This window comes from Strix aluco, chromosome 6 (genome assembly GCF_031877795.1).
Source record: "Strix aluco isolate bStrAlu1 chromosome 6, bStrAlu1.hap1, whole genome shotgun sequence".
Lineage (NCBI taxonomy): Eukaryota > Metazoa > Chordata > Aves > Strigiformes > Strigidae > Strix > Strix aluco.
The window spans coordinates 15,987,521-16,012,710 of record NC_133936.1 but is presented as its reverse complement, the minus strand read 5'-3'; the positions used below and the strand labels follow the sequence as shown (position 1 = coordinate 16,012,710).

Here is a 25,190-nt window from a genome sequence, read left to right as displayed (position 1 = left end):
TAGGATACCTAAATTTATGTATTGACAAGTGAGTTAAGGGTGAAATCTGGTTGCCTGAATACCGGCATCTGATGCCATTGTAGACATTTTGGGATACACTAGTTCTTGTGTATCTACTATTCTTGTTTCTCATAAGAAGTTCTCTATCATGTCTGCCAACCATATATTTGTGTTGGATATTGCAAATGGCACTAGAACTGTATTTTAAGAAAGTGAATCGAACCCCTAAATTAGGTGCGTCAACCTGAAGCTGAATCCCATCCTTGTCAAACAGACAGGATATATTTCAACCTCATGTTCACAGCTTTAACTTGCCAAGTAAAGAAGGACAGTGTCTAACCTTAGAAAGGCATCAATTTATATTTAATCATTAGAAGGACTCTGTCGTTGGCCTATTCTTGGTAAGCATTGGTACTCTGTTACCTTCTCAACAGGCATAAGTCCTTTCTAGTCCTGACCATGTGTGCCCATCCTTATGGGCCTACAAATGCTGTAAGTTTGTGTTTGGACTCTCAGTCAGGTATTCTGATACATCTCATGAGAAAATAGCAGAGAGAGCACATGAGTATGAGAAATAGACATTCAAAATATGTGTGATACAGTTTTCTAACTGTGAGAGCCAATTTTATCCCATTATGCATAATGTTAAACCTGCAGAGTAACACTGATAATGACACTAATATTTTTGCATAATCAGCATCAGGCTCTTTCGCGGTGCTGAGCAACAGCCCATGAAAGCAAATGATATGTTTGTGTGGTTCCTGCTTACAGATCATGCCCAAACAGATTAAATTGGTGCAATATTGGAACTTTAAATTTAAACTCATCTGAATATTTCTGGAAGTTGCTCTGATCCAAATCCTTGCAGCTAAACATTTCTCTTTAGTCCTTGTTCTGGATCTCTTTCCATAGTATATGCAACATAGTTTATGTTTTGAGTCAAGGGCAAGCTTGTTATATCTTTGTATTTTGGCACCCCACAAGTTAGATCTTCATCGTATTTCTCTAGAGACTTCTTCTTGTACTACACTCTAGAAAGGACCAAACAGACATTCGATAACAGAAGCTCTAGTCTGAGACAAGCAAATATTGACAGGTTTTTGGTGCAAGATGGCAAATGTCAATAGGTGAGACAACATCATGGAGATTCGGACCCCAGATGCATAAAGCCTCAAAAATAATTAGTCAACCACCAGTCTTTTAACAAGATTTTACCATTTTACGAGAGTGCTGTTAAACCTAATGCAAATTTAAATCTAATTAGTGCTCTACCAGGGTAGCAAACCCCTTTGTTGTTTAGTTTACATGAATACATTGATAGACTGGGCCTGAAACATAATCCTTACCCAGAAAATCCATTTTGAGTATGGCTCCAGATCCAGAAACTACTTCCCTGATAGGTATATGTAGTGTTGCTGTGAATGTTTCCCATTTTCGATCTGAGAAGTAGTTTCTGTAGGTGTTTCCCCAAGCACATGCATGTGCTCGGGAGTGCCCAGCTCTCCTCCAGTCAGTCTCTCTTTCAAACACAGTTCCCTTAACTACAAAGGGCTGTCTTGCTGCTAGACCTGCCAGCTCCAATGGCAGCAGGAACCTGTTTTGCAGATCTTACTTGACATGTTTCAGAGAGGTGCCGTTGCTCTTCTTCAAAGAGCATGTCCCCAGTCTTTCTCATGGAGGTGCCCACTTAACGAAAAATTTTTGCAAAGCACTAAAAAAAAAAAAAAAAAGGTCGTAGAAAGTTTTGCAATGAAGTTGCAATTTGATTCTTCTTTTCCTTGAAATGTTCGAACTTTCCCTCAAAGGTGATCAGTTTGTTTTTTTTTTTTAAATAGTAATTTCTCATAATGGAAAGAAATATTGTTATTAATTATTGCCTTTTATTATTTATTTAATTGCATCAACATGTAACATCACCAGTGCACAGCACCCATGCTAGAGTCATGACAGGCACAGGAAAGATAGCAGCTGAAGCAAATATAAAGGAGCCTTTTTTAAAACCACCATGATATTTATATATTGGCCAATTCATGGTTTTTTTATCTCCTGTCTATTTTAGTGGATCATAATACATTCACTAATTGTCCTCATTATTGCCATCATAAGAGTGGTTTTCAATTTTTTAAGGCACCCACCATACTAATCCAAGGTGCCACTTGGATCCAAAGCAGCCTCCAAAGTCAGTCTTTCCCTTTACCTCTTTGTACTTGGTGCCAGCAGCTCAGCAAGTGATCTGTAGTCCCAAAGGCACAAGCCTTGTGGGTATTTGATGCCAGTCAGCAAGTGGGATTTCAGCTTTTAAATACCACATTGGATAAGAGGCAAGAAGCAGTGCATCACTTCTTTTGCCTCAGCAAACCCAGGTTTTCCTGCTATGAATGTTGTTCCATGGAGATAGGGATCAGGGGGTGTTTCACTGGCTGAGAAGTGGAAGCCTACGCCAGAGGGGGGCTTATACATATAAATATATATGTTTATATATACATACATCTGTATACACCTCCCCATATGTATGCATCTATACATATACACATATATGTAGGTGCATGCATTTTATCAGTGTACATGTGTGTATACATATGTGTGTATGTATGTATATGTATACATAAAACAATATTGATGTTGAGAAGTGACTGATTCTCTTTGTTTCTCGTGTGTTTCAAAGTGATATGCTGGGTTTCAGATCCCAGGACCATTGCCTGCCCTTGTGGACAGAAGAAGTCCCTTTCGTAGCCTCTCTTTTTGGCTATAGAGTTTCTTTAACTTGATGATGCTGAGGGGCCTTTGGATCAGATTGTAAGGGTCCTTCACAGCAGTCTGCTCTAGAAAATAAAAATCCTTTCCTTCCACAGTAACTTTCTTATTGCAATATTTACTGAACTCTTGGCAGTGTTGGGGGGGGGGACAGAGCCACAAGCTCATCTTTTCCCTGTCGCTTTTTAAATGGTCTCCTCCCAGCGAGGAGCAGATATATTTCTGTCTTCACATCAGCTTGCAGCCTTTTAGGAGGACAGGGTGAACTAATGAAAGGAGATTTTTGCTTAACCATATGGGGTTGAGTTGCTTCTCCATCCTGGGCACTAGCAGTAGTAGGAAACAAAGCTGGTGTCTGTGCAAGGCAGCTCCTCTCTGCTGCCTGAGCAGAAGAACAGCCTGAAAGGTGTGAATGGGGAATTTTGGGGTGTGTGTTTGTATATAACTAAAACCAAGCCTTAACTGTGGGTCTTAATCAGTCTTTTGCATAAAGCTCAGGCATATTCTACCTGTGGAAGACAGTACACATATATGGGTTCAGATGTATCCTGGTAGCAGAGAAGTCCTGTCTGTGTGGTTATCTATCATGCCTTACTATGATTGACAGAAGTCAGTAGAGAAACTGTTCCTGGTTTTCTCTCTCCCCAACCAAATTCAGGTGAGGGTTGACCTTAAAGAATAGAAGATCTTAAGCAAGACTTAGGGTGGGATTCAAAATTTAAAAGAAATAGTAAATTCCTCAGCTGCCAGTAAAAAAAAAAAAAAAAAAAAAAAAAAAAATCTCTGTCACTCCATCTCTAGCAGTTGTCTTATCAGGGGAACTATGATATTTTAGGCATCGGCTCCTAGAACCACCACCTAACACTGCTGTCCATGTGGAAGTAAAAAGTCCATTGCATGTTTCACTTCTTTTGTTATCACTTATATTTCTACTCCAAGGCCAATACTCTGCTCAAGTGTGCAATCCTTCATCCAGGAAAAAATGCTTCATTTTAACCATATAAACTTGCTAGCAGTCTGCTAGCTTAGGTTATTGAAGCTGAACTATTTCATGCTGAATCCTTCATTTGTTATGTAGCAGCTTGTTGCCTTTCATCCATTCATCATCCACATGCTCTCTCCATCAGATCCTGTTCATTTCCTGCTTTGTCCTGTTTATTACTTATTATTTTACAGTGAAGCTTGTAACACACAAAATAGCCACTTCCCTTTCATATTAAAGGTTTTGTTTTTTTTTTTGCTGTAGCTTAGCAATGACAGAGATCCAATATCCACCTTGTACTTGGACATGGTCTCCTTAAGTGAAGGATAAAGTAGGGATCGTCTGCCAGACCTGTCAGTTCCAAATTTCCTATTGCCCAACACGTTGCAAAGTGGGAATGAACTAAGAACTGGTCTTTTTGACAACTGGATGCCCCTTTGTACCTCCTCATGAGGCAGAAGCACTGTAATCCATCACATGGTGGACTTCTTGCTGTGTGTGAGCTGCTTGTAATAGACTCTAAATCATACTATTGGTGCCCCATCAGTGTTTTGGCTTTGCAGCATGGCTTGGCCCCATCACTGCAGAGGTCTGATGACATTTTGTTAGAGAAGGGTGCAGGGAGTAAGGCCGAGGAAAATAAATTGGGGGGAGGAAAAAAAATCTTCTGTAGATTAGTTATGCTACAGTGATTTCTGACACTCCAACTGGTAAAATTAAGCGTTAAGTTCTTATTAGGCTACTTTCTGTAATTGCATAGGGTTAAAAAAAATGCCAGAAAAGGTGTAAGGGAAATGGGGTTGGTTTGTCTGAGAACAAGGAAGGCTGAACAGTGTAGGGAGCTGGAGGGATAAGATAGCTGTTGAACAGAGAAAAAGGGCTGCTGCATGACAGGAAAGGATTGAGCGGTTCTTTCCATTCCCTTGGGAACAGGACAAGCTGTAATGGGCTTAAATTGAGGCAAAGGCTATTTAACTTAGGCTTTCAGAAAGAGCAAGCCATGGTCTCAAGCTAAGAAGAGTTAAATACAGACATCACCTGCATGGAGGGTTAGAGGAACAATATGACCTTGTATGGCTGCTTTTTATGATTTCTTGCTAGGCTAACAGGTATAGAAAAATAAGCACTGACTGCAGCAGCCTAGTATTCATGCTGTGGGGAAAAAGCAAAAAAATACCACAGCTAACTATAGCTGGGCTTTCCTACATTTCTTTCACAGCGGTGCTCACTTAATGGTATTTGCTTATATACATTTGCCAGTGGGCTTTTGGTTGAAGGAATAAAGCTTTAGCATAAAACACTTGCTACTCATGTGAATGTTGGTGATTTTTTTTTTTTTTTTAAATTTTGCCTGAGAGTAAAGGACAGCAGGTGCTGAGGAAGAGGGAGATTTGATGACAATCCACCATGATATCTTGTCTCCTCTTCCACACATTGCTAACTAGCCATAAACTGCAATTAATGATGTTTTGCCAGGCTGCCAAATAGATATATGCATTTGCATTACACTAGTGCAATTATTTAATGCAACCTTCTGAATAATGTCTTTAACTCATCACAGGACAGTTCAGGAAGAAAAAGCATAATGAATTTAAAAAAAAAAAAAAAAGAAAAAAAGCATGGAGGAGCCTAAAGCAGCTGCCTAGGGTATTAAAGAAGAAAAAAAAATAATCTCAGAAAAACAGAAAATAAGTCACAGTGACATTTCTAGACTGTAAACCATACAATCTTAATTTCCAAGGGTTGGATTAAAAATAAAATTGTAGGAGTCAGTACCGTCCTTACAAGCCTTCATAACATTACTGCTCCCACTATATTAGCTATGAAGAAGGAAGGCTGGAACATTTATATAGGCATTGCTCTTCCTTGCTCATTTTTTTCCTGAGAAAAGTAACTTGGTGTGGGATTCACTGTAACTTGCAGTCTCTGCAAGGTCAAGTGATATCTAACGCCCACCTCCCGCACCCCCCAAGAACAAGGGAACACCAGAAGGGTGCTGTTGGGTAGGTCAGCTGTTGTGCCTGCATGCTGCATGGCTGGTTGTGGATAGGGACACCTGTGGTAGACTGGATCAGCCCCGTGAGACGGGCACTTGTGCACTGTTGCCTGCAGAACCCCAAGGTGGGTACTGCAGAGTTGTCCTGCCAGATAGCACACCTCCATGCAGGACTATAAACACTTGTTATCCTTGTCTTCTGGGCAGCAGTCCATCCAGAAATAAAGAGGAAAAATAAATCTCATGGAGAAGTTCCTAAGATAATGAGACCCACAGCTCACCTGCTAATATAGAAGCTGATTGAAACTCAGAATGTGTAAGCACTGAAAGGTTAGGATGAGGATTGCACCAAATCCAAGCATGTGAAACTCTTGAAAAAGTGTCCTCCTCTTTATACTTACTAGGATTTGCTATTTTCTAAGTCAGTGTTGACTGGTTCTTGGTTGATAGTATCAATCGACTGTGATTTTCAAAGGACACTATGAGATTTATCTGCTCAGTTTCCACAGAAGAGGGAAAAAATAAGCAGTGAGACTGACAGTGTAAGCCAAGGCAGAATCACCAAGACTGAGCCAGGTCCAGTTTGCCATGCTAAGAATGTGTGTGAAGGCAGCAGTGTGCAAGTGTGATCCCTGTGACAGCCAGAAGTGCAGTTGTTGCGTGAGGGGACATGTGGATGAAGCAGGACACACTTGTGTACGCATGGCAGGCTGGGGAGAGAATATATGTGTGTGTGCACATGTATGTGGGCATGGGTACCTAGAAAGATATAGAGCTATGACTAGGCATGTTTTCTAACCAGAACTAAAGCATGTCTCCAGACATGACTTTTAACCCCTTAGGCAACTGTGCCCTTATGCACCCAGGGTAGGTGCTGCAAACCAGCATTAATCAGTTATATCAGGGATATGGGTGATGACCAGAGGTCCTCTGACACTAACTTTTAGCCATAGCTGAAATCAATAAATCCAGGTTGTGGGCACTTCAGCTTTTATTAATATCCAGTGAGATCTATTGGCTAAGTTAACATGTAAATGCCTGAAAATTAGTTTTCCCATAATCAGCACTTTTTAACGTTCACTTAGCTAGAAGATAAAATAAAAACACAGGAGGAGGCATTTGTCTTCCACACAAAATCATACAAAAAGTCTCTTTTTATTAAATATACATTATTTACAGTTTAAGTCTTTCTTCTGTACAACAGTAACCATAGAAAACAAAAGAAGCTAAGGCTAAATTTTTTCAATCCCCGAACAGTGTATTAAGGACATGTTACATTGTCTACAAAACTGACTTGGACTGAGGCAACGTCCTGTGGAATTCTCTTTAGAAAACCAGATAGTGAAAGGGGAATAATCTAAATTTCCGTTTTGCTTTTTACTGTAACTGAGAGACTCTCGCATTACCCTTGGACAGCCCATTAAAAGAAGAAAAGTCTCTTTTTTTGCTTTGCTACTGAAATGAGCTGTGTTCTGAGAGATTATTTAATATAATTTGAGTAGAACAAAGTAAAATGAATGATGAAGGGCTCATCTGTAGAAAGAGCCAGTTGTTTATTACTATAAGTATTTAATCTCAGCTAGCTTTCATAGCCTGTGAAGCTGCTCCTTCTGGCTTTTTTTTTTTTTTTTTGCTTTTTAGGGTGCCTTCCTTTTTCAAGTAGGACACAGTTCACCACAGTCCGCCCAGGGGTAGACTCCATTAAAATCCCATAAAATCCTTCCAAAGTCGGTGGGTTCCCAAGTTGGTTGGCAACACACTACCCACAGCCAACCCTCCCCCCCCTACACACATTTCCAGAAATTCCTGAAGGTGTCTTAAGTCATGTCATGGGCTTAAGTGGAGCTGAGGTTCATTGCCTTATCCCAAGTTTTATCCACAGTTCTGCTAGAAGACACAGACAATTGCAGTGAACACAACTCTTGCTGACAGCAGTAGGGGATGACAAATATAAGGTCCTGACTTTAATTCATATATGTCAGCCCCAGTTTGCAGGACATCATCACTGCCTAGGGCAATCTGAGGCTAAATTCGTCTGTGATATATCTACATTGACCTCAACAGGATTACAGCCAGGTCTGAAGCTGGCTATTTCTTTCATGAAGTGGGTTTCAAAGCAGGTTCAGGAACTAAAATGTTTAGCTTCTCTCTATCATCTAGATATAATGGTCTATGTTAAATATTTCATTTGCAAAATTCATAGAGTAGAGATTTTTATGGCTGGGTGCCTGAAAAAACATGTACCTGCTTGCTCTCCTAACCTCTATCTGAAATTTCATGGAGTGGGCTTGGGTGTCCAAGTACTCCTCTATGTCATGAATGGGATGTGAGGCTGTGACTGGCTGTATCTAATATCTAAGCTCTACCTCCGAAGCAATCAGTTTTCTTTCTTAACCATACACGTGCTCAGCATTGGCAGCAATGACAAAACACGTCAGAAAATGGTTTGTTTAAATGGTGCAAGAAGACACTATAAAGGGCATGCAAAAATGAGTAAATAATTTCCCATGCAGAAATTTATCAGACGGGCTCTCTTCATCATTGTGGGATTGAAATCCGTGAAGAGAGTAATGACCAGCATATCAAAAAGCAAATGGTGTTGCAATGTGAACAGCAGTCAGTAGTTTAGAAAAAAGCTGTCACAAGCATCCTAAGTGAGGGAGGGATGGTGAGAGAAGAGTCTCTAAGCAAACACCATTCTTTGGATACCCTGTTGTACCCAACATTTCATTAAATGTTACCTTTATTTGAGGGAGACTATCTTCAATTCTTTGGGGTATCAGGGAGAGCTCCAGTGATCTAACTGGAGAGATTCAGATTAGTATCACAGGTGTGAAATCCTCTCCCATGTTTGAAGCACATTTCTGATACTTTACAGATCATCAGGACAATTAAAGCTCTGTTTTGGCAGGCTAACTAGTAATTCATTCCATTGCAAAAGTGAATCATGGGAAAAGATCTGAAACCCCCATATCCACCTGATGGTTACCATGCATGGCTTCCAACAGCATAACCTTTCTGAGAGCTTTTGCCGCCTGTGCTGCCTCATCGCAATTGTCATTTGGAGAGTTAATGTCCCCATTCCCCCTTACAGGTCACCATCTCTAGATGACTACATCTCCACAGTGGAGTGCAGTCTCCCTCGTGGCTGAACACCTGACTGACATTTTGAGAACCATCTTTGAATTTCTGGTTTCTGTGACTGCCAGGAGAAAAATCATAACCTTAGTTAGAATTGTAACACAAGTTCCTCTGCCTCCTACCACCAATTTGATCGCCCCACATGTTAAAGAAAAAAGGAGAAAGAAAACAGAGGTGAACTAGATATGAAGTGCCACTGTCAACACAAACTGTTGCCTTAATCTTTCCTTAGCTCGGCTTGTAGACTCAGCACATTACAAACAACAAACAACGAGCTTACAAATTACAATAGTTCACCAGAAAGTGTGCTTTTTTTTTTCCAGTTTTTGTTTTTGTCAGAGTAACTTAGTGCAAAAGATCACAAAAATAAGTACCAATACATAGAAATATCCAAACTCCTATATGTATGACTCAGAATAAACAACCAAAGAAAAAAGCTATTTCGGACCCAAAAGAAGAGTGTGTTTAGAAGTTTGATGTACAAAAGGAGCACAGAAGAGGGGGCCGCCCACACCAAAAGGGGACATGGAGAACTTTTCATTGGAAAAGGAAGCGCGGCAAAGTGCAGAACCAAAGGGAACAAATCATGCCTTGAAGCTGTGATAGTAACCCCTCAAAACCCCCAAAGACATGGTGCAAATCTAACTGTAGTCAACCAAGAGGCCTCACACCAACCTCAAGACTCTGGAGAAGGCCCTTAGTTTGGCAAACTTAACTTGTTTGATAAGTAGGCATTAAAATACTTCATGAAAGCTTTGAAATAGCACTTGTCTTAGTATGACAAGGTCTCAGCTTTTGCTCATTTACAAAGTGTTGCTTTCTGAAAAATAATAAAAACCTAAAACCAACCCCTTTGTGTTTGAAAAGCTGGCAGTGCAGAACAATACTTGAAATGTGTCATCTTAAGTGTAAGTTTTGTGTAGGTGACATCAACAAACAACAATGGCATGAGATGGTGGAGCACAAAAGGGTCAAATTCTCCCTCCTGTTATACTCTTGTTAAGCTGAGGTGAAGGACACACTTCAATTGATTGGCTTACTCTGATAGAAAGAAAGGTTGATTCTGTTCTGAAGATGGAATTTTTTTTTTTTCAGGGATTCATTTCATTGAGACCTTAGGGGTTCTGGATGGGCACTTACTATAATTCGAAAAGCCAACAGGTATCAGACATATCTGCTGGGGGCTAGCAGATATGAGACATGACAGACAGGAGACTTGTATCCTTACTGGAGCTGCAGAGATACTCTAGTTTGTCTCAAATGGCACCAGACACACAGGGCTAAAAAGGCATCTTAGGAGTCTGAGTTAGCTTTAGATTATGAAAGCTGTGTAGATCTGTCTACATATAAGCTATCTGTCAAAGCTCCCACATGAGGCAATGAATAGATCTTGGATCTAGACTAGCTTGGAAGAACTATCCTCTCCCAAATGGCCACTGACTCAAACGGGTGCTTTGACACCAGATTTTCATGTATTTATTTGGCTATAAGTAGATGCATGCATTTCCTAAGCGGAGATGTCTAGTGTAATTTTAGATGCAAGGAGGCACCCTTCCTTGATCCGAGTTGACATCTCAATAAAAAACAAGTCTCTTTTTAAGACCTGTGCAGATGTGTCTACTGGAGCTGCAAGACTAGTGTAAATTTTCTGTATGTAGGCAAATTCTGCTAGAAGTAGCTAACCTGTTGCCAGGAGCCTACCCTGTCTCTATAATCAATGAAGAGAAAGATGCACCTCTAGAAAGTGATTCATTTAATCTTAAGGGATGTCAGAGACATTTGCTCTGTCCTCGCTGACCACAGGACAGGATTGGATGACAAGTGTAAAACAAGTAGCCTGTAAAACCAAATGTAAAATGAAACAAACCCAAAAGATTCAGATAAAAGCAATCTTCAAGTGCTTCCATAGGTCTACGACTCAATCTTATGCTCAACAAAATCGACAGCTGACTTCATTAGGCGAAGATTCATATCCCCTCACCATAGTGAAACTATATGATGTATTGATTGCTCATCACCCAATACATGAATACGTGAAATATGTCATCAGCTAAATGCTAATATAGACAAACATCTCATTAAAATAAGAGTTGGGCTTACACTGTAAAAATTGAGCAGTTGCTAAATAGGATGGGCTAAGTCTGGCTAGATCAGGTTAAAATAAAGCAGAGAGAAATCGTCTCATGTTTGCATTTTGGCTGTCAGTTTTAACTTAAATGTCAGGGGACTCTCATGACTGAATGCAATCTGGTAACAGTACAGACCTAAATGGCTTGTTTTCACAGCTACGTTCACACAGATGAGAATCCTGGTTTAGCCAATGTGAGTTAAAAGCCCGTCTTTTGTTTGGCTTTGTTTTCACTGCAGACATACCCTAAGTGCTGTGCCATGGCAAGAACAAGAAAAAGAAAAAAAAGTGTACATGTTAAAAATTTACTCAAAACACTCACACTATCTTGTCTCTAGTAAGTGAATAAGGACAGATGAAATAATTACTGCAAATTACATAGATGACTTCCTTAGGACCAGTGTTTTATTTCCAGAAGAGAAATGGGACTCAATTTTCAAAGGTATTTAAATGTCCTGTAGTATTTTAAAACATTTCACAGTAAGGCAGAAGCAGAAATTCAACTGAAATTAGAGTCAAGTGCTCATCTTGTTTAGTCACTTAAGCATTGATCCACATCCTCAGGAGACTAAAGTTCTTTGAAAGCCCACACTTCACTCAGGTGGCAGCCTATGTCTCACTGAAAGTTAGTGGGATTTCTGACAGACAGGCTTCATTTGTTTTCTGTAGCCAGACATCAGGGTTCTCAGACAGTCCTTCTAGTCATCCAACTTGCACAACTAAATATCTTTATAAGCATAGTTACAGGCCAAGTCATTTCTGGAAATCAGGAATTTGGAGTGCCTAAATCCATATCTAAGTGTCTTAGAAATTTCATAGCCTAAAAATCTCTGCCTAGCAATTATAATTTCCAGAGGTTACATACCATATCACCAGGAGAAAAAAAAGAGACTTTGTATCATTCTACCAGCCTCTTACTTTGTTATGAAACTTGTCATGGGAGAAGGAGGAAAACCCAAACACCTCCAAACAATTCTTTGACACTCTCAGGTTTTCCATTAAAATAAATCCTGACATTTTATATATAAAAAGTACTATCCCCCACATTTACTGAAAAATGTTATCTAGAATGATAGCTGAAAGAAAAAAGGAAAGACCCCCCTATTTAAAGAGCAATTTTAACAAAAATAGACATTGCTTGTAATAGATGGGAAAAAAAGGTCTAATTTGAACTGTGGAAAATAAAAGCAATTTTATTGCTAGTAGATTTTTTCAAAATTGCATTTCTTCTATTTAAAAAAAAAAAAATTAAAATTAATTGCCTTTAACTGATACTGAAATAAATCAGATTATGCCCTCACTAAAGAAAGCATTGTAACAAAAAAAGGAGAAAAAAAAAAGTTAGTATTAGGGTACTTAATATAGTATCTTTTAGGTACCTTTTAATAAGAATACTGACAGCCTGATTTAGAAAATAGGATTTTAAATGGCAAGTCCATACAAACATGTTCATTTGTCCAGCCCTGTAGCATATAAATATTCACATCTCATTACATCCATAGGTATAGATGCACGTGTTTCCGTATACTCATGTATGCATTTGTGTATGCAGTTCTTTCTTTTTGCAGATGCACACCAGCATAGCTAAATTTTCAAGGAGTTTTACCAGGTTGGGCTATATTAAATGAGGATAAGGAAAAACAGACAAACCAACCACTTAAATTGTTTAGCCAGGTCTGGGCTTGCACACAGGGTGCCACTACACTTGCTCTCTGGCCCAGGACATAGCCGCTGAGCTGTATCTGAAAAGTTTGCAGCAACACCAGTATCAACATTGGTGATGGGAACTTGATGCTCCTTGAGAAAGGTCAGCATCTTGCAGAATCAGGCCCTAAGATGGCCAAAAGTAATTTAGTCACTTGAGAAATGAGAGGACTCTGCTTCATTGCTCAGTCTCTCTTTTTCAGCTACTCCACTGCTGGAGCTGCTTTGTGCTTTGTCGTTGCACTTTGCAGTAATCCTATTCCTGGAAACTAACATGTAGGAAAGCAGAAAGATAATTTGTATGTTAGTTTGGCTAGAGAAAAATACACACCCGTGGGCTTTCCCCTCCTTCCTATTCCATTTTTCATAAAGCCAATTAAATACATTAGGACTTCAGAGATGTCTCATACAGAGGTCATTTTAGATTAAGATGACTCAAACATGGGCAGAGGAGCCCATGCACTCACTTATTTCTCCCCTCCTGCCATGCCAAACAAAGAAGCTTTATCTGGGGGAAGAAAGGAAGGAGAAAAAAGAATTGCTTTGCCATGATTTCACTGCAAAAGATAAAGCAACGTAAAGGGAACACAAGTAATGAATCCGTCATTACATATCTCATCATGCAGAAACAATCTCAAGTAATCATGTATCATGCAAACAGCCAGCAGGAAGCAAAAGGGCTGTTGTTGACCACAGTTGAGGAAGAATGGCATCAATACATCTGGTTATGGGGCTGGCCTCACATATTCCTCTTCACGTGAGAGCGGTATCATTCCAAGATTGCTTTCTCTTCACTGGACACTGCTTCTCATAAAATCTTCCAAAAGTGGTGAAGAATCACCATATCCAAACTATCATTTATTTATTCTTTTTTGTCTTTCCCCTCCTCCCATCAAAAAAAACTCAGCTACATACCTTTGTGATGCACTGCCTGTAAAAACAGCACTTGTTGCATGTGTAACCTCATCTCTAGTTTGCTGTGTGTTATTACCTCATACTGTGATTTTTTGATTTTAATCTATGTAAAAAGGATCACCATGTGGAAACCCCAGGATGACTGCAGAAGGGTGTAGGGGGCAAAGAAAGAGATTCAGCTGCACAATCAATTGTCTTGAATTAATCCTTTTCAAGAGTACTGCAATAAATAAGATTATTTTTTTTCTTAGCTGTTGGATTGATTCAACTCCTGTCAGAAACCTTCAAGTCTGACAGCAAATTCTACATGGTCTTCAGAAGCCCTGTGAAGGCAGTATGTCACACAAACACAAGCAGGATGTGAAAAACCTCCCTTGGTGGGACTTCCCCATTTCTTACCCTTAGGATGTCTGTGACTGAATAGAAGTTTTTTCAGCCTCACACTGAAAACCATGCAGCACAAGTAAAATAGGCAGGATTCAAGTTTCAGTATTGTTCCCTTTCAGGAAAGGATAGAAGATTTTAGAAAAATAGGAGAGAAGATTCATCTGAAGTGGAGTATCTGGAATCTTTTTAAACTTGTTTCCTCTTCCTTGTAAACAGGGTTGATTAAATATTAAACTTTTTAGATGTGACATCAGACCTCTCTCTCTTTAGTTTTGGAGAAGATATTCCAATTTCTACAAATAGGAAATACCAATCAATCTTTCATGCAATTTTGGGTGGGTTTTTTTGAGTAGTTGGATTTTTTTCTTTTTTAGAAGAACTGGCAGAAGGTGTGACTCATGTTTCAGATTAAACTATTTTTGTTTGGTCTTGTCTATGTACTTTTTCTTTGCCACAGTGGCAACAATGTTTAACCTCAGCACATGATAATCCTCCATATGGCATGAACAGGTATATGCTGCATTTCTAACATCTCAGACAAATATAGAGCACCTAAGTCCTAGCAGCTTCCTAAAACCCTTGTAGATTCAAGCTACTATTTTCCATGCTTCAGCTAGAGTTATGCTAGAATATGTTTTGTCTACATAGCCAGCCTTATGAGATGGACGTGAAAGAGATGCATGGGAATGACATTTATTGTTGATACATATATTGTTGGAAAAGTACTGATAAGCCTAAAAGTTACAGTAAAAGGACAGGAGGTTGGGGGAAGGAGCTTAATGAGGACAGTTTTATTTTTCCTTACCTCATACCAGCTTCTCAACCGGTATAAATTCATGTAACACCATTGAAATCAACAGATATATATCAATTCATATTGGTATCATATGAATTTGGCCAGTTCTTTACGATGGTTGCAAATGAGCCTGTAAAATAAATCAGGCATTTTGGTCTCATTATTTCCATCTATCCTGTCCCAGTATCTGTAGAGCTACGTGTTCAGCTACTTTACCTCTACTTTACATAGTCCAGTTCTAGTGTAAAAGTGATGAATTAAATGGCTCCAGAGGAAAACACAACTAAATGTAGGGACTTTGAAACATCCAGGAACCCACAGCATAAACCAGGTGTGCGTGTGGATCTTATTTTGTGTAGGGTGGGATAACAGGTCTCTTGCGCTGCAGAAGTAAACTGTGACTGCCAGGTTCTTGTGCAGAGAATGAGGCACTGTGATTGTTGTCAGTGTTTCCTGTGCAGGGCGGTCTTTTCCAAAGCAAAGAGAAGTTAGCAAAAAATGAATGTTTAAAAAAAATTACAAAAAGAAAAAAGGAAGGAAGAAAGGAAGGAAGGCTAAGGGAGTAAGAGTAAGAAGAAATTGCATTGTCCATCAGATGAAATATTCCCGTTTGCACTCGCTCACTGTGTTCTGCAAGTCAATGTCAGCTTTAAAGGAGCTCTCGAGGTTTTCTGGGTATTCCTTCTCCTTTGTCTGGCTGCTTCGATGTGCTTGTTTGTGCTGATAGAGGAATCTGCTCATGATGGCAATGATGCAAAATATGATGAATATCACAACTGCTATGACACCTGAAGAGGGGTAAAAAAGGAAGGATAGAAAGAGTAATAACCAAAACCAAACCAAAACCCCCACTTACCTCAAAAATACATTACCAATGCACAACAGCTAGTGGATATGATAGATCAGTTCATCTTAGTCTGTACATGATCATCTGCCTCTATCACACCCTCCCTGGTAATTTTTATTTCTATTTTGTCACCTTAAGTAAGATTTAAAGCGGCAATCATTGATGTAATTGACCTTATAATTTCAGTCAAATTCTGCTTTCACTGGAAGTAAAGTTGGGTCAGTGTATTTGGTTTTAAAAATCTAGACCTCTATGCTGATTCAAATTCCTGCTCTGCCATATTTTCTTCTGTATTATCTCTGGAAACCTTGCATGAGCCTCGTACACTCTGGTTTATAGCTTCTAGATATTATTAAAGGCAGCTCCCTACAAGGCATCCTATAAAATAAACAGAGATGAATTGCCTTCCAGGTTGTTAAAGGAAAATGAAAACCATACATGAAGCTATGAGGACAATTTTCCCTAATATATGAATGCTTCCATATGACCTAGTGAGTTGCACTACACCACCAGCTTGCAAAGAGAGAGCTCAAGAAATACAGGATATGTGAACAGTGTGTTAAGGCTCTCATCAGAGTAGTGTGTAAAACAGCTACCAGTTAGCTGGGTCTTAGATCACAGAATAAAATGGATCAGGGAATGGTTGAGGTTGGAAGGGGCCTCTGGAGGTCATCTTGTCCAAATCCCCTGCTCAAGCAGGCAGATAGACTTTGGTTATATTTTAGAAGACTCAGGTTCTTGACGATCCTTAATGCCTTTTCTTGGGTGATACCCAACATCACGTGCTGCCACTATTGGCTTCATCCATAATGCAGGTGCCTGTCCAGGTAGCTTGATACAGGTGTGTGCTAATAAATACAGCAAATACTAGAGCTGCATTAGATTACAAAAACCTGAACTGGAATTTATGGGGCCCAGATTTAAAGTACCCTAGATTTCTGTCTTGACAGAATTATTTTTCAATTGTAATCTTTAAAAATGAAGTTACCTCCAATCACAGCTGAATCGCTTCTGACTGCGTTGGTGAGAGGCTCTCTTTCATCTGTCTTCCCAAAAGGATCTGCAGTTGGTTAAACAAAACAGGACTTAGTTTCTGTATCAATTACATTAATTTTCTCTGTGGCTTAGACAGAAGCATCCTCTTACCCTCAAGAATTCTGATCTCTTTTCAAAAGATGTGATTTGGTGGATTGGAGAATCAAACCAGAAAGTGCTCTGAAAAATAAAGTGACCTTGCAGGACAATTTTCTTCTACATCTTCAGGAGCAAAGTCTGTTAAGGGTATGTTTAAAAGGAAACAGAAAGCCTCACTCTAACATCTGAAAGTGTCTCAGTTATCACTAGAAGAATCAGAGACACATTTGAACTAAATAGCCCACTGGGTGCTTTTCTCAGTCAGATTTTTTTTTATTATTATTATTTTGATACCTAAGAAACAACATGAGAAAGAAGCAAAAGGAAAGGAAGGCTAGACAGATGCAGACCTGACCTACATTTGTAGATGCAGATATACAAGTCAAATACAATTGCATAAAGAGAAGCAGCCTCTGCTTGGGACAGCTTCTTGGAAGGGATGTTTTTCTTGGCATTGCAGAAATGCAGTGGTCAAATTGAATTCAAGACAGAGAGGCATCAGAAATGAATTCCTATATTAAAGGCTTCTCAGTGTTGGAGCTCTCTTGCACCCTATCTATAAATGACTTCTGTCAAAACACTGGGCCAAACAGACTACATGCTGGCAGTTTCTCAAATTCAGATCCAAACCTGAGAGGTCAAGTCCTCCCTGAGGTCAGTGGAGTTATGGCAGTATACCTACTTTAGTCCTGTATGTTGCAGAAAATGCTGCATTTTCTATTGCTAGCTAAATCCATCTTTTCTGCACCTTACTTTTTTTTCCCTTTTAGCTTACCCTCTCCTTCGACGAGATTCCTATCTGTGTTTCTCTCCTTTACAAGCCTCCAGGCTATCATACAGAGGATGTACATGGGAGTTACGGATGACTGTCTCTGCTATATATTACACTGCTTTGCCAAACCGATCTTTCTAATGCAAGAGGTGGAAGCTTGACTGAGAAATTCAGTGTTGCAAGGTTTATTGTAATTGAACAGCCTTACCTTAGTAGCTGACTCAGCAACATTTTGCTCTCATTGCCCAAGAAGATATCTTTTATTGAAACAAGAAATAATTTCATATTTGAAATCCCATATTTGAAATAATTTCATATTTGGGTATCAGTTTGGAATGATGGTGGCTTTGGGCTATGTAGATTCTTAAAGGGGGCACTTTTTCCTTATTCTCTATGTCACTGATACCAGCCCCAAAGATGTGCAGAAGGCATCAGCCTCAAAGAGGCTTTCATGTTTTAAAAGATGAACTCTACTGCTAGTTTTAGGGGTGGAAGGATTTCTCATCAAACACATCCACACTGTAAAGTCAGGGTTCCCCATATCTGCAGTTTATTGACTGAGCTACAGGCACAAAAGGGACTTCTGGGGCCAACTGAACAACTCCAGTACACCCATTATTAATGTGAATGGTGATTGCCAATGACAGATTTGGACACTCCGGTTGAAACCTATTTAAAAGAGGCCCCTTGCTTGGATATTGGGTGCCTATAGTGATGTTGCCAAGAAACAAATAGTCATGGCAATTCTTCATCTCATTTACTACATACTAGTGGGACTGAAATGGGGATAAAAATTGTTGTTTTACATATAAATACAGATAACATCGTAGAAAAGGTTAGGTTGAAAGGAAAAACTGGAGGTTATTTAGCCTAACCTCAAGCCTTTGAGCCTAAGCTCAAAGTAGGGCCAATTTCAAAGTTAGATCAAGGTTGCTCATAGCGTTGTACATCATGGGTAGGTTCATCTTTATTTTTCAATATCTCAGAGTTAGTTATATAAATCAAAACTAGTAATTTAGGCTCTTTTTATTTAGTCAAACAGAGGAAAAGAACCTACAGATACTTTATACACTAAGATGGCTGTCAAATATGGACAGTGTGATTTGCCTATTTCCTTCCACAAACTAGAAGAGGGGAGTAATCATTATTTTAGACTCAAGATGATTTAACTTTCAGATACTGGACATTTAGTGAGATATTTTCTACCCCAGCCCTCAGATGGTGCTAGTGAAATCAGTTACAATAAAAATTCACATCTGTTGAACATCAGTCCTCCTGTATCAGAGAAAAATCTCCAGCTGGTATCTGGTGCATGGTATTAGTCAAATAGAGTCATGAAAGACTATTAACTATGTATGAAAAAAGCATGAAATTGAATTTCTATCTTAAAAATTATATAAGACGTCATTCATGCCTAAAAGATTATGTTAGATCTGACACTAAATGCTATTAAAAGCTCCGCTATTTTTCAGAGACTGTTACCAGAATTTAAGCACTGAGAGGAAACCAGAACAAATGTTGGAGATCAGTTTCAGAATGGAGGCCAACAGACATTGGCCTTAAGAATTATGTTTTGCCTGAGAAATTAAATCAGGATACAAGGAGAGGAGGGTTTTTTACAGCGGAGCAGATGGCATGTGACAGCAGAACCATCTCCAGTGGGAACACAATAAACTCTGAAGCCAAGGAAAAGCAATACTGTGTCTCATATGAGACCTTAACAGGACATCCTCCTCTTCTTAGATAAAACTGATGACACTACAGTGTGAATCACTGAGGTTGGAAGCATTGCTGACTTTGGAAGACCCCTCTGGAAATCATCTAGTCCAAATCCCTACTCAAATCAGGGTCTCTTACAGCAAGTTTCTCAGGACTGTATCCGTTTGGGTGACCTTCTGCCACCTCTGCTAGATTTCCTGATCATTGGGATGGATCATTCTTGATCTTGGAGAGGTGATCCTTGAACCAGCTGTTCTTCTCATGAATCCCGTGGGATCCTTCCAAGAGGTCCATGACCAGGTCAAAGGTTGTCCTCCTGAAGTCTGGGGTTGCAGACATGCTTTCTGCTTCTTTTCCTTCCTCTCAGGATCCTGAACTCCACCATCTCGTAGTTGCTACAGTCAAGATGTCCCGCCACATCCCTGGCCAGTTCCTCTTTGTTTAGAAATATCAGGTCCAGCACAACTAGTACTGTGAGACAGGGACTTGCAGTGTTTAAGCTGCCTTTCAGAAGCAAAATTTTTCTGTGTAGTTTCTGATTTATGAGAGTCTTTGGAATTTTTTACTTTAAATGCATGAAGACCTGCTCTTCAGCTGGAGTGGACAGACAGTTCAAGACTCCACCACCACAGAGCTGAATCTGCTCTGGCATATACAATTTTTTAATATTAAAAAAAAATAGCATAATAAAAGTCCATTACCTCTATGCCACCAGTGTAGAGTTCAGAATACCAAAACCTCTACACGTGCCTCAGCAAGGAAGAAGGTGATTTGCAGATTTTTGTTAAATATCAAACCACTGTAAGTCACCTTTCATTTTGTTTCCTAATCAGAAAGAATATGTATGGATAACTGAGCTGTGAGTGAATGAATTTTATTCCATATCTGTCTGCTAGGAAACTTCATTGAAGACAAGTATTCCTCTCTGAAGGAAAGAGCTTCAATTGTTTTCAAGTTATAAATATAGAAAGCTTTTTTCACACATTTAAAGAGTGATTTCCTAGAGGGCTTTTTTGTTGTATCTGTACATTAGAAAATCGACACAGACATGTACAGTCAGCTTTGAAGTTCTATTTTTCGTCTCAGACACTCAATAATGAGAAATCTGGAACTGATGAATTGAGATATAAGCAGTAAATTTGAAAGTTAATCCTTAACTCTGTCTTCTTTTTATGTCTTAAAATGTGTCCTTTCCATGTATAAATGTAATTCTCAAGTACATCTATACAAAGTATAATTTGCTACAAATTGGATTTTTTTTTTAACAAGAATCTACCGCCCAGTGCTCTTACTATAACATATAAAGACATGAAGTCTTCGGAACTAACTTGTTCTAAAGATCTTATTCAGGCTTAAATCAAATCCAGTATGAATAGCAAGACAGTAGTGTCAGTTAATTCATCATATTGAGAAGAAATCATATTTTAAAGCACCAAGTGGCAAAGACAGGGATGAACTTTTACAATAATTCTGCATTTCTGATGTAACCATGTTTAAACTTGACAATAGAATGCAACTGATTGTAAGTTTTAAGCATTTAAGTCCTAAGATGCCACACTGCTCTGTGTTCTGTCCTGCAGTTCCAATCCTCAGGTTTTACTGCTTTCTAAACTCTTTAAAAACATTAGATCATCAAGGTGACAGATCACAGAGCAAGGAGTACATATTTTCAGTATCATTGCCCATTTGGTATTTACAAGACACATTTCTTCTGTGCATCAGAGCAGATACCTTAGACAACTCTCGGTGGTGAGAAGAAAGTTGCGGGCTGGGGCGAAGCACACACACACACTGGCAGCTGCTCTCCGCAGAGTAATCAGCAGCCTTTTTCCCTATGCAGAATGCTAATAGCATAATTTGTTTTCTGCTGAATATCTTAGGCAGAAGCTGCAGGAAATGGTGATTTGATACAAGTACAAATGTCAAAGGAATCATGTTATGATCTAAAATGGAGATTTATTAGTTATCAGAAAAGAGAAAGTGGCTTCATAGGTCAAGGGGCAAAAAGTAGCCCTTAATCTGTACCCTTTTCTGGTCATTAAGAATTCTGCCACATCCACTGGTGACTAAAGCAGCAACTTGATTGCCCCTGTTCCTGGTGACAACACTTCCAGCTGCTCTGAGTTTCCTCTTCTGCATACAAATTCACGTATGCAAAATACTTAAGATTCCCAGAGGACAGTTTCAGGATTGCAAAAGATAAACGAACTATTGGGATCATCTTACTGGTACTGCTCAAGTAGTGCTCCTTCTCTTTAGGCTGAGAGAATAAAGTAACAGGCATTCAGTGGAAGTCATGTGTATGTGTTGAGGGGTTTGTACAAGGATTTTTTGTTCATTTCTGCTAGGGAGGGAACAAATTGGACTTGTTTGTTCTATGACTCCTATTGCTTCATCACCACTGGGATATGGAATCTGTGTAACATTTATGTTCTCCTTTGAGATCTGCAGCACTGGAGCTACTTAGAGTGGACAGGAATGGCAAATCAGGTGAATAACCATACTTCCAATGCTGTTTCCACTATGGCTCTGGGGCTTTTTTGTTTGTTCTAGGCATGTTTTAGGCAATCCAGAAACTTAGTCTGAAAACTCTGTTTTAGTACAATGACTTTTAAAGGGGCCTTGGCTAATCCTAATGCTCATCCTCAACACTCTCAATTCTGAGAGAAAAGGCAACTTGCCAGTTCCAATATTTATACTATCATAATTGCATTACAGCAAAAAAGAAGGAAACCTCACTCTACAGCATCTTTTAAATTCTCCATTTCCCTCTTGGCAAGACATACCTGATGAGGAATATATTGTGGTTACTGTGTTCACATCAGCTTCCATTATGGCTGCACAGCTGGATTCAGTCAAGGAGCCTTTGACAGTCACGGGAGCAACGCTTGGATGGCGTAAGGCAGCTTTCAGGGGAGCAATGTGGTTGTACTGTACAGAGGACAGGCAGCCAGTGAAGCCATAGGCATTTGCCTTTGAGACTTCAGGGTCCAGTGACAAACTATCTGCAGTACAACAGAAAAAATACTCTGGGAATTATCTGTTTTAGGAAGGCATTAAAAAAAATTAATCCTTTTTTGCCTTACCCACCCCTTTTACTTCTCTTCATCCAATCTCAATAGTTCAGGTTTTCCTTCAGCAGCCTACAAGTTCTCCTTGGCTTGACCCATGATGTTGCCCTCCCCAGTCCGTTCTCTACAATGCTACTTACATTGAATCAAGTTGGCTCAGACATAAAAGCCTGCATTGTGCTTCTTTCCTCATCCATTTTCTCTACTGTCTGGACAATAACTAACACATCACAGGTTCTAACCATGACAATAATAATAATAATAAACAGTAAAAGTAGCAACACGGAATAACACAGGATCCTGGGGATGATGCTCTTTAACTTTTTTTGCATCTGTTAACAACATCATTTTCACAGAAACGGACCATATCTTTAAGGCATTCTGCCTCCTCTACTCTATTAATGAAGGAGCCTGCTCTCTATGTCTATTATACAATGTTTCATGCGGCCTAATATTGAAGGCTTCCACCCTTGTCCAAGAGTTTATTTTTTAACTTACTTTTTTGATGCACCTAATCACGTTACTGCATTTTTATAATCAGAGTTCCTAGGAATCCTCCTAGTTATAGGCCAGGCTCTCACTCTGCTAGCCCCATTCCACTGATAAAATAAAAAACGAAACTATACCTCTTTTTATCTAAATCAAAACCAAAGCCAGTATCTCCATGCTCTTTTCCAGCCTAAAGATGACATAGAACAAGTAATTTATCTGATAGTCTGTGTTAATTTAAATTTCACAAAGAGAAAACCAATTCAAAGGTAAGTGTTTTTTATTTCATTCCAAATGTTTTAGTATCAAAGATTGTTTGAGAAACTCAGTGAAGGATAGTGAAGCCATCTTCTCTTTCCTCCAAGTTCTCATTTATTTACTATCCAGAAATTGAAATTCATACTGCTCAGAGGTCTGTAACATGATACGTGTTATATCTAGGTCAATCAAACAAGAAAAAACCCACAACTCACACATATTTAGTATCAAAACTTATTCACAGTCTTAAAAATTATCTGCTAATGAAAAAAACTTCTATCATTGAAAGTTTTGGAAATATCTCCAATGACATTGGAAAATAAGGATTCCCAGCTTTTCAAGTTTATTTTCAAAGCTTGAAAGAGTAACATGGTAAACTTTAAAATAAGGTCCAATTTTTCCACTTTCATTCAAATACAATGATTTTACAAGTTCTCAGCCAAAAGGATTTAGGAAAAAAGTAGATGTTCTCTTATAACTGACATTGCTACCTGAATTACATAAACTTCTTTTACATGTAAAAAAAACCTCAAAGAGAAACCTCAAAGCTACACCAAATCACACATTATTTTGGTGCTCAAGATCTATGACCATTATGTCATGCAGTCAGAAGGAATTAGCTGAGAAAGATTTCTAATTATGTTTGAATGTCTTTATGGAAATATAACGTGGAAGAGTTTGGCTGCTTCTCAGTAAAGCAAGGTATGGTGTGAGCTTGCTCTCCAATGGGTCTTACAGAAGATATGCTTAGTCTGCAGAGCTGTCACAGGAACAGCCTCTGGGCTTGGATAACTGCAAAAAAGAGAGATTGGAAGGGAAACAGTGAGGCTTTGCCACTGGAAGAACTGGAGCCTTACAGAGGTTCACATTTGCTCTTCTCAAAGTGTGTCGAAATTGGCTGCATTCAGGTTTTTAATGAGATTTTGGCAGCGGTATTATAAAACAGACAAAGAATTGCTTCCAAGTTTCTGCAAGAAGGCTTATATAAAATTAAAAGACTGATTTACAGTATTTGACATCTTTGTTGAATTTATAAAACCCTTTGTAAACATTCCTACTGTCAGCCTTTCCTGTTTTCTTAGCCCTGACACAAAAGGTAGATTTGTTGGCATCTTTTAGACATCAGGCAATCTAAATTGCTGTGTTCTGCCCCAATGTGCAAAAGGTAAAGCCTAAGAAATAATGAATTCCTTTCTCATGGTACAGTAGTTTGAAAAGTCTAAGATACAGTACTGTTGAAGGCTTTTTTTAAAAAGTCAAATTAAGGGCCAATTCCAGAAGTCTTTTGTCAAAGGAAGCTTTGCATGAATGAGAACTAGGAGATTTGTTGTTGAAAGGCTTTGAAATTTGAAAAAAAGAAATCAAAGAACAAACCATAAATAACCCCAGAGTCCTCTGGTAAAAATCCCACGTGCGCAGATACAGTTTGCTTTATTATATGGCCCTAGGTGCAAGTCTTACGTCTTTCAGAAAATGGGGCTTTCACTGTTCTCAACAAGAGACCTGCACAACTTGGATGTGAACGACTCGTGCTGCCCTCTGAATTCTTGAGTGGATAACGTGAATCTGTGACTATGACGTGGTTACCTCCGTGAAAGGCTTATTAAAGGCCACTCTGTCACTGAAGTCTTTATCATGATAAAATGTTTTTCCAAAACATATTTTCACTACATGACATGACGCTCAGTAAGAGAAGCAACTTGGTGAATTTCCAAGATCTATGTTGAAGCAAGGCCATATGAAACATCAGTGGCCTTCCTCTGACCTGGTTACACTGTGAATCTTTCCATGCATTTGACTGGCCTGGAAAATCACACCAAATTGCTGCTGATGGCTTGGTTTGATCTTCTGACATTTTATCATTGTGTTTCTGTTCCCAGTACTGGAGATTGAGTTACTTAAACGATTTCTACATAGGGGGTGAGAAGGCAATCTTTTTTGGCTTTTGAGTAATTTAACTGGCCTTTCTCCACAACTTAAGTTTACCCATATTTTTTGGAAGTAATTTTTAAGCTTTGTCTGCTGAGTTGTGCGTAAGTTGGTCTGGCTTCTTGCTGGGTCCTCTAGCTGCTCCCTGGAAACTGTCTGCAATGTCAC

At 39.1% G+C, this 25,190-nt stretch overlaps 1 protein-coding gene across 1 annotated transcript in view; it reads right to left on the bottom strand.

Moving 5' to 3' along the window:
- Nucleotides 1–13,450: 13,450 nt before the first annotated feature.
- CNTNAP5 (contactin associated protein family member 5) overlaps nt 13,451–25,190 on the bottom strand; it is a 294,595-nt gene continuing 282,855 nt past the window's right edge. The window contains exons 22-24 of the mRNA XM_074828793.1: nt 22,062–22,280; nt 16,639–16,710; nt 13,451–15,591 (exon numbers count right to left, since the gene is read on the bottom strand). Of these exons, the coding sequence (XP_074684894.1) occupies nt 15,395–15,591; nt 16,639–16,710; nt 22,062–22,280 (488 nt within the window). The 3' untranslated portion in view covers nt 13,451–15,394. The remainder of the gene's footprint in view (nt 15,592–16,638; nt 16,711–22,061; nt 22,281–25,190) is intronic.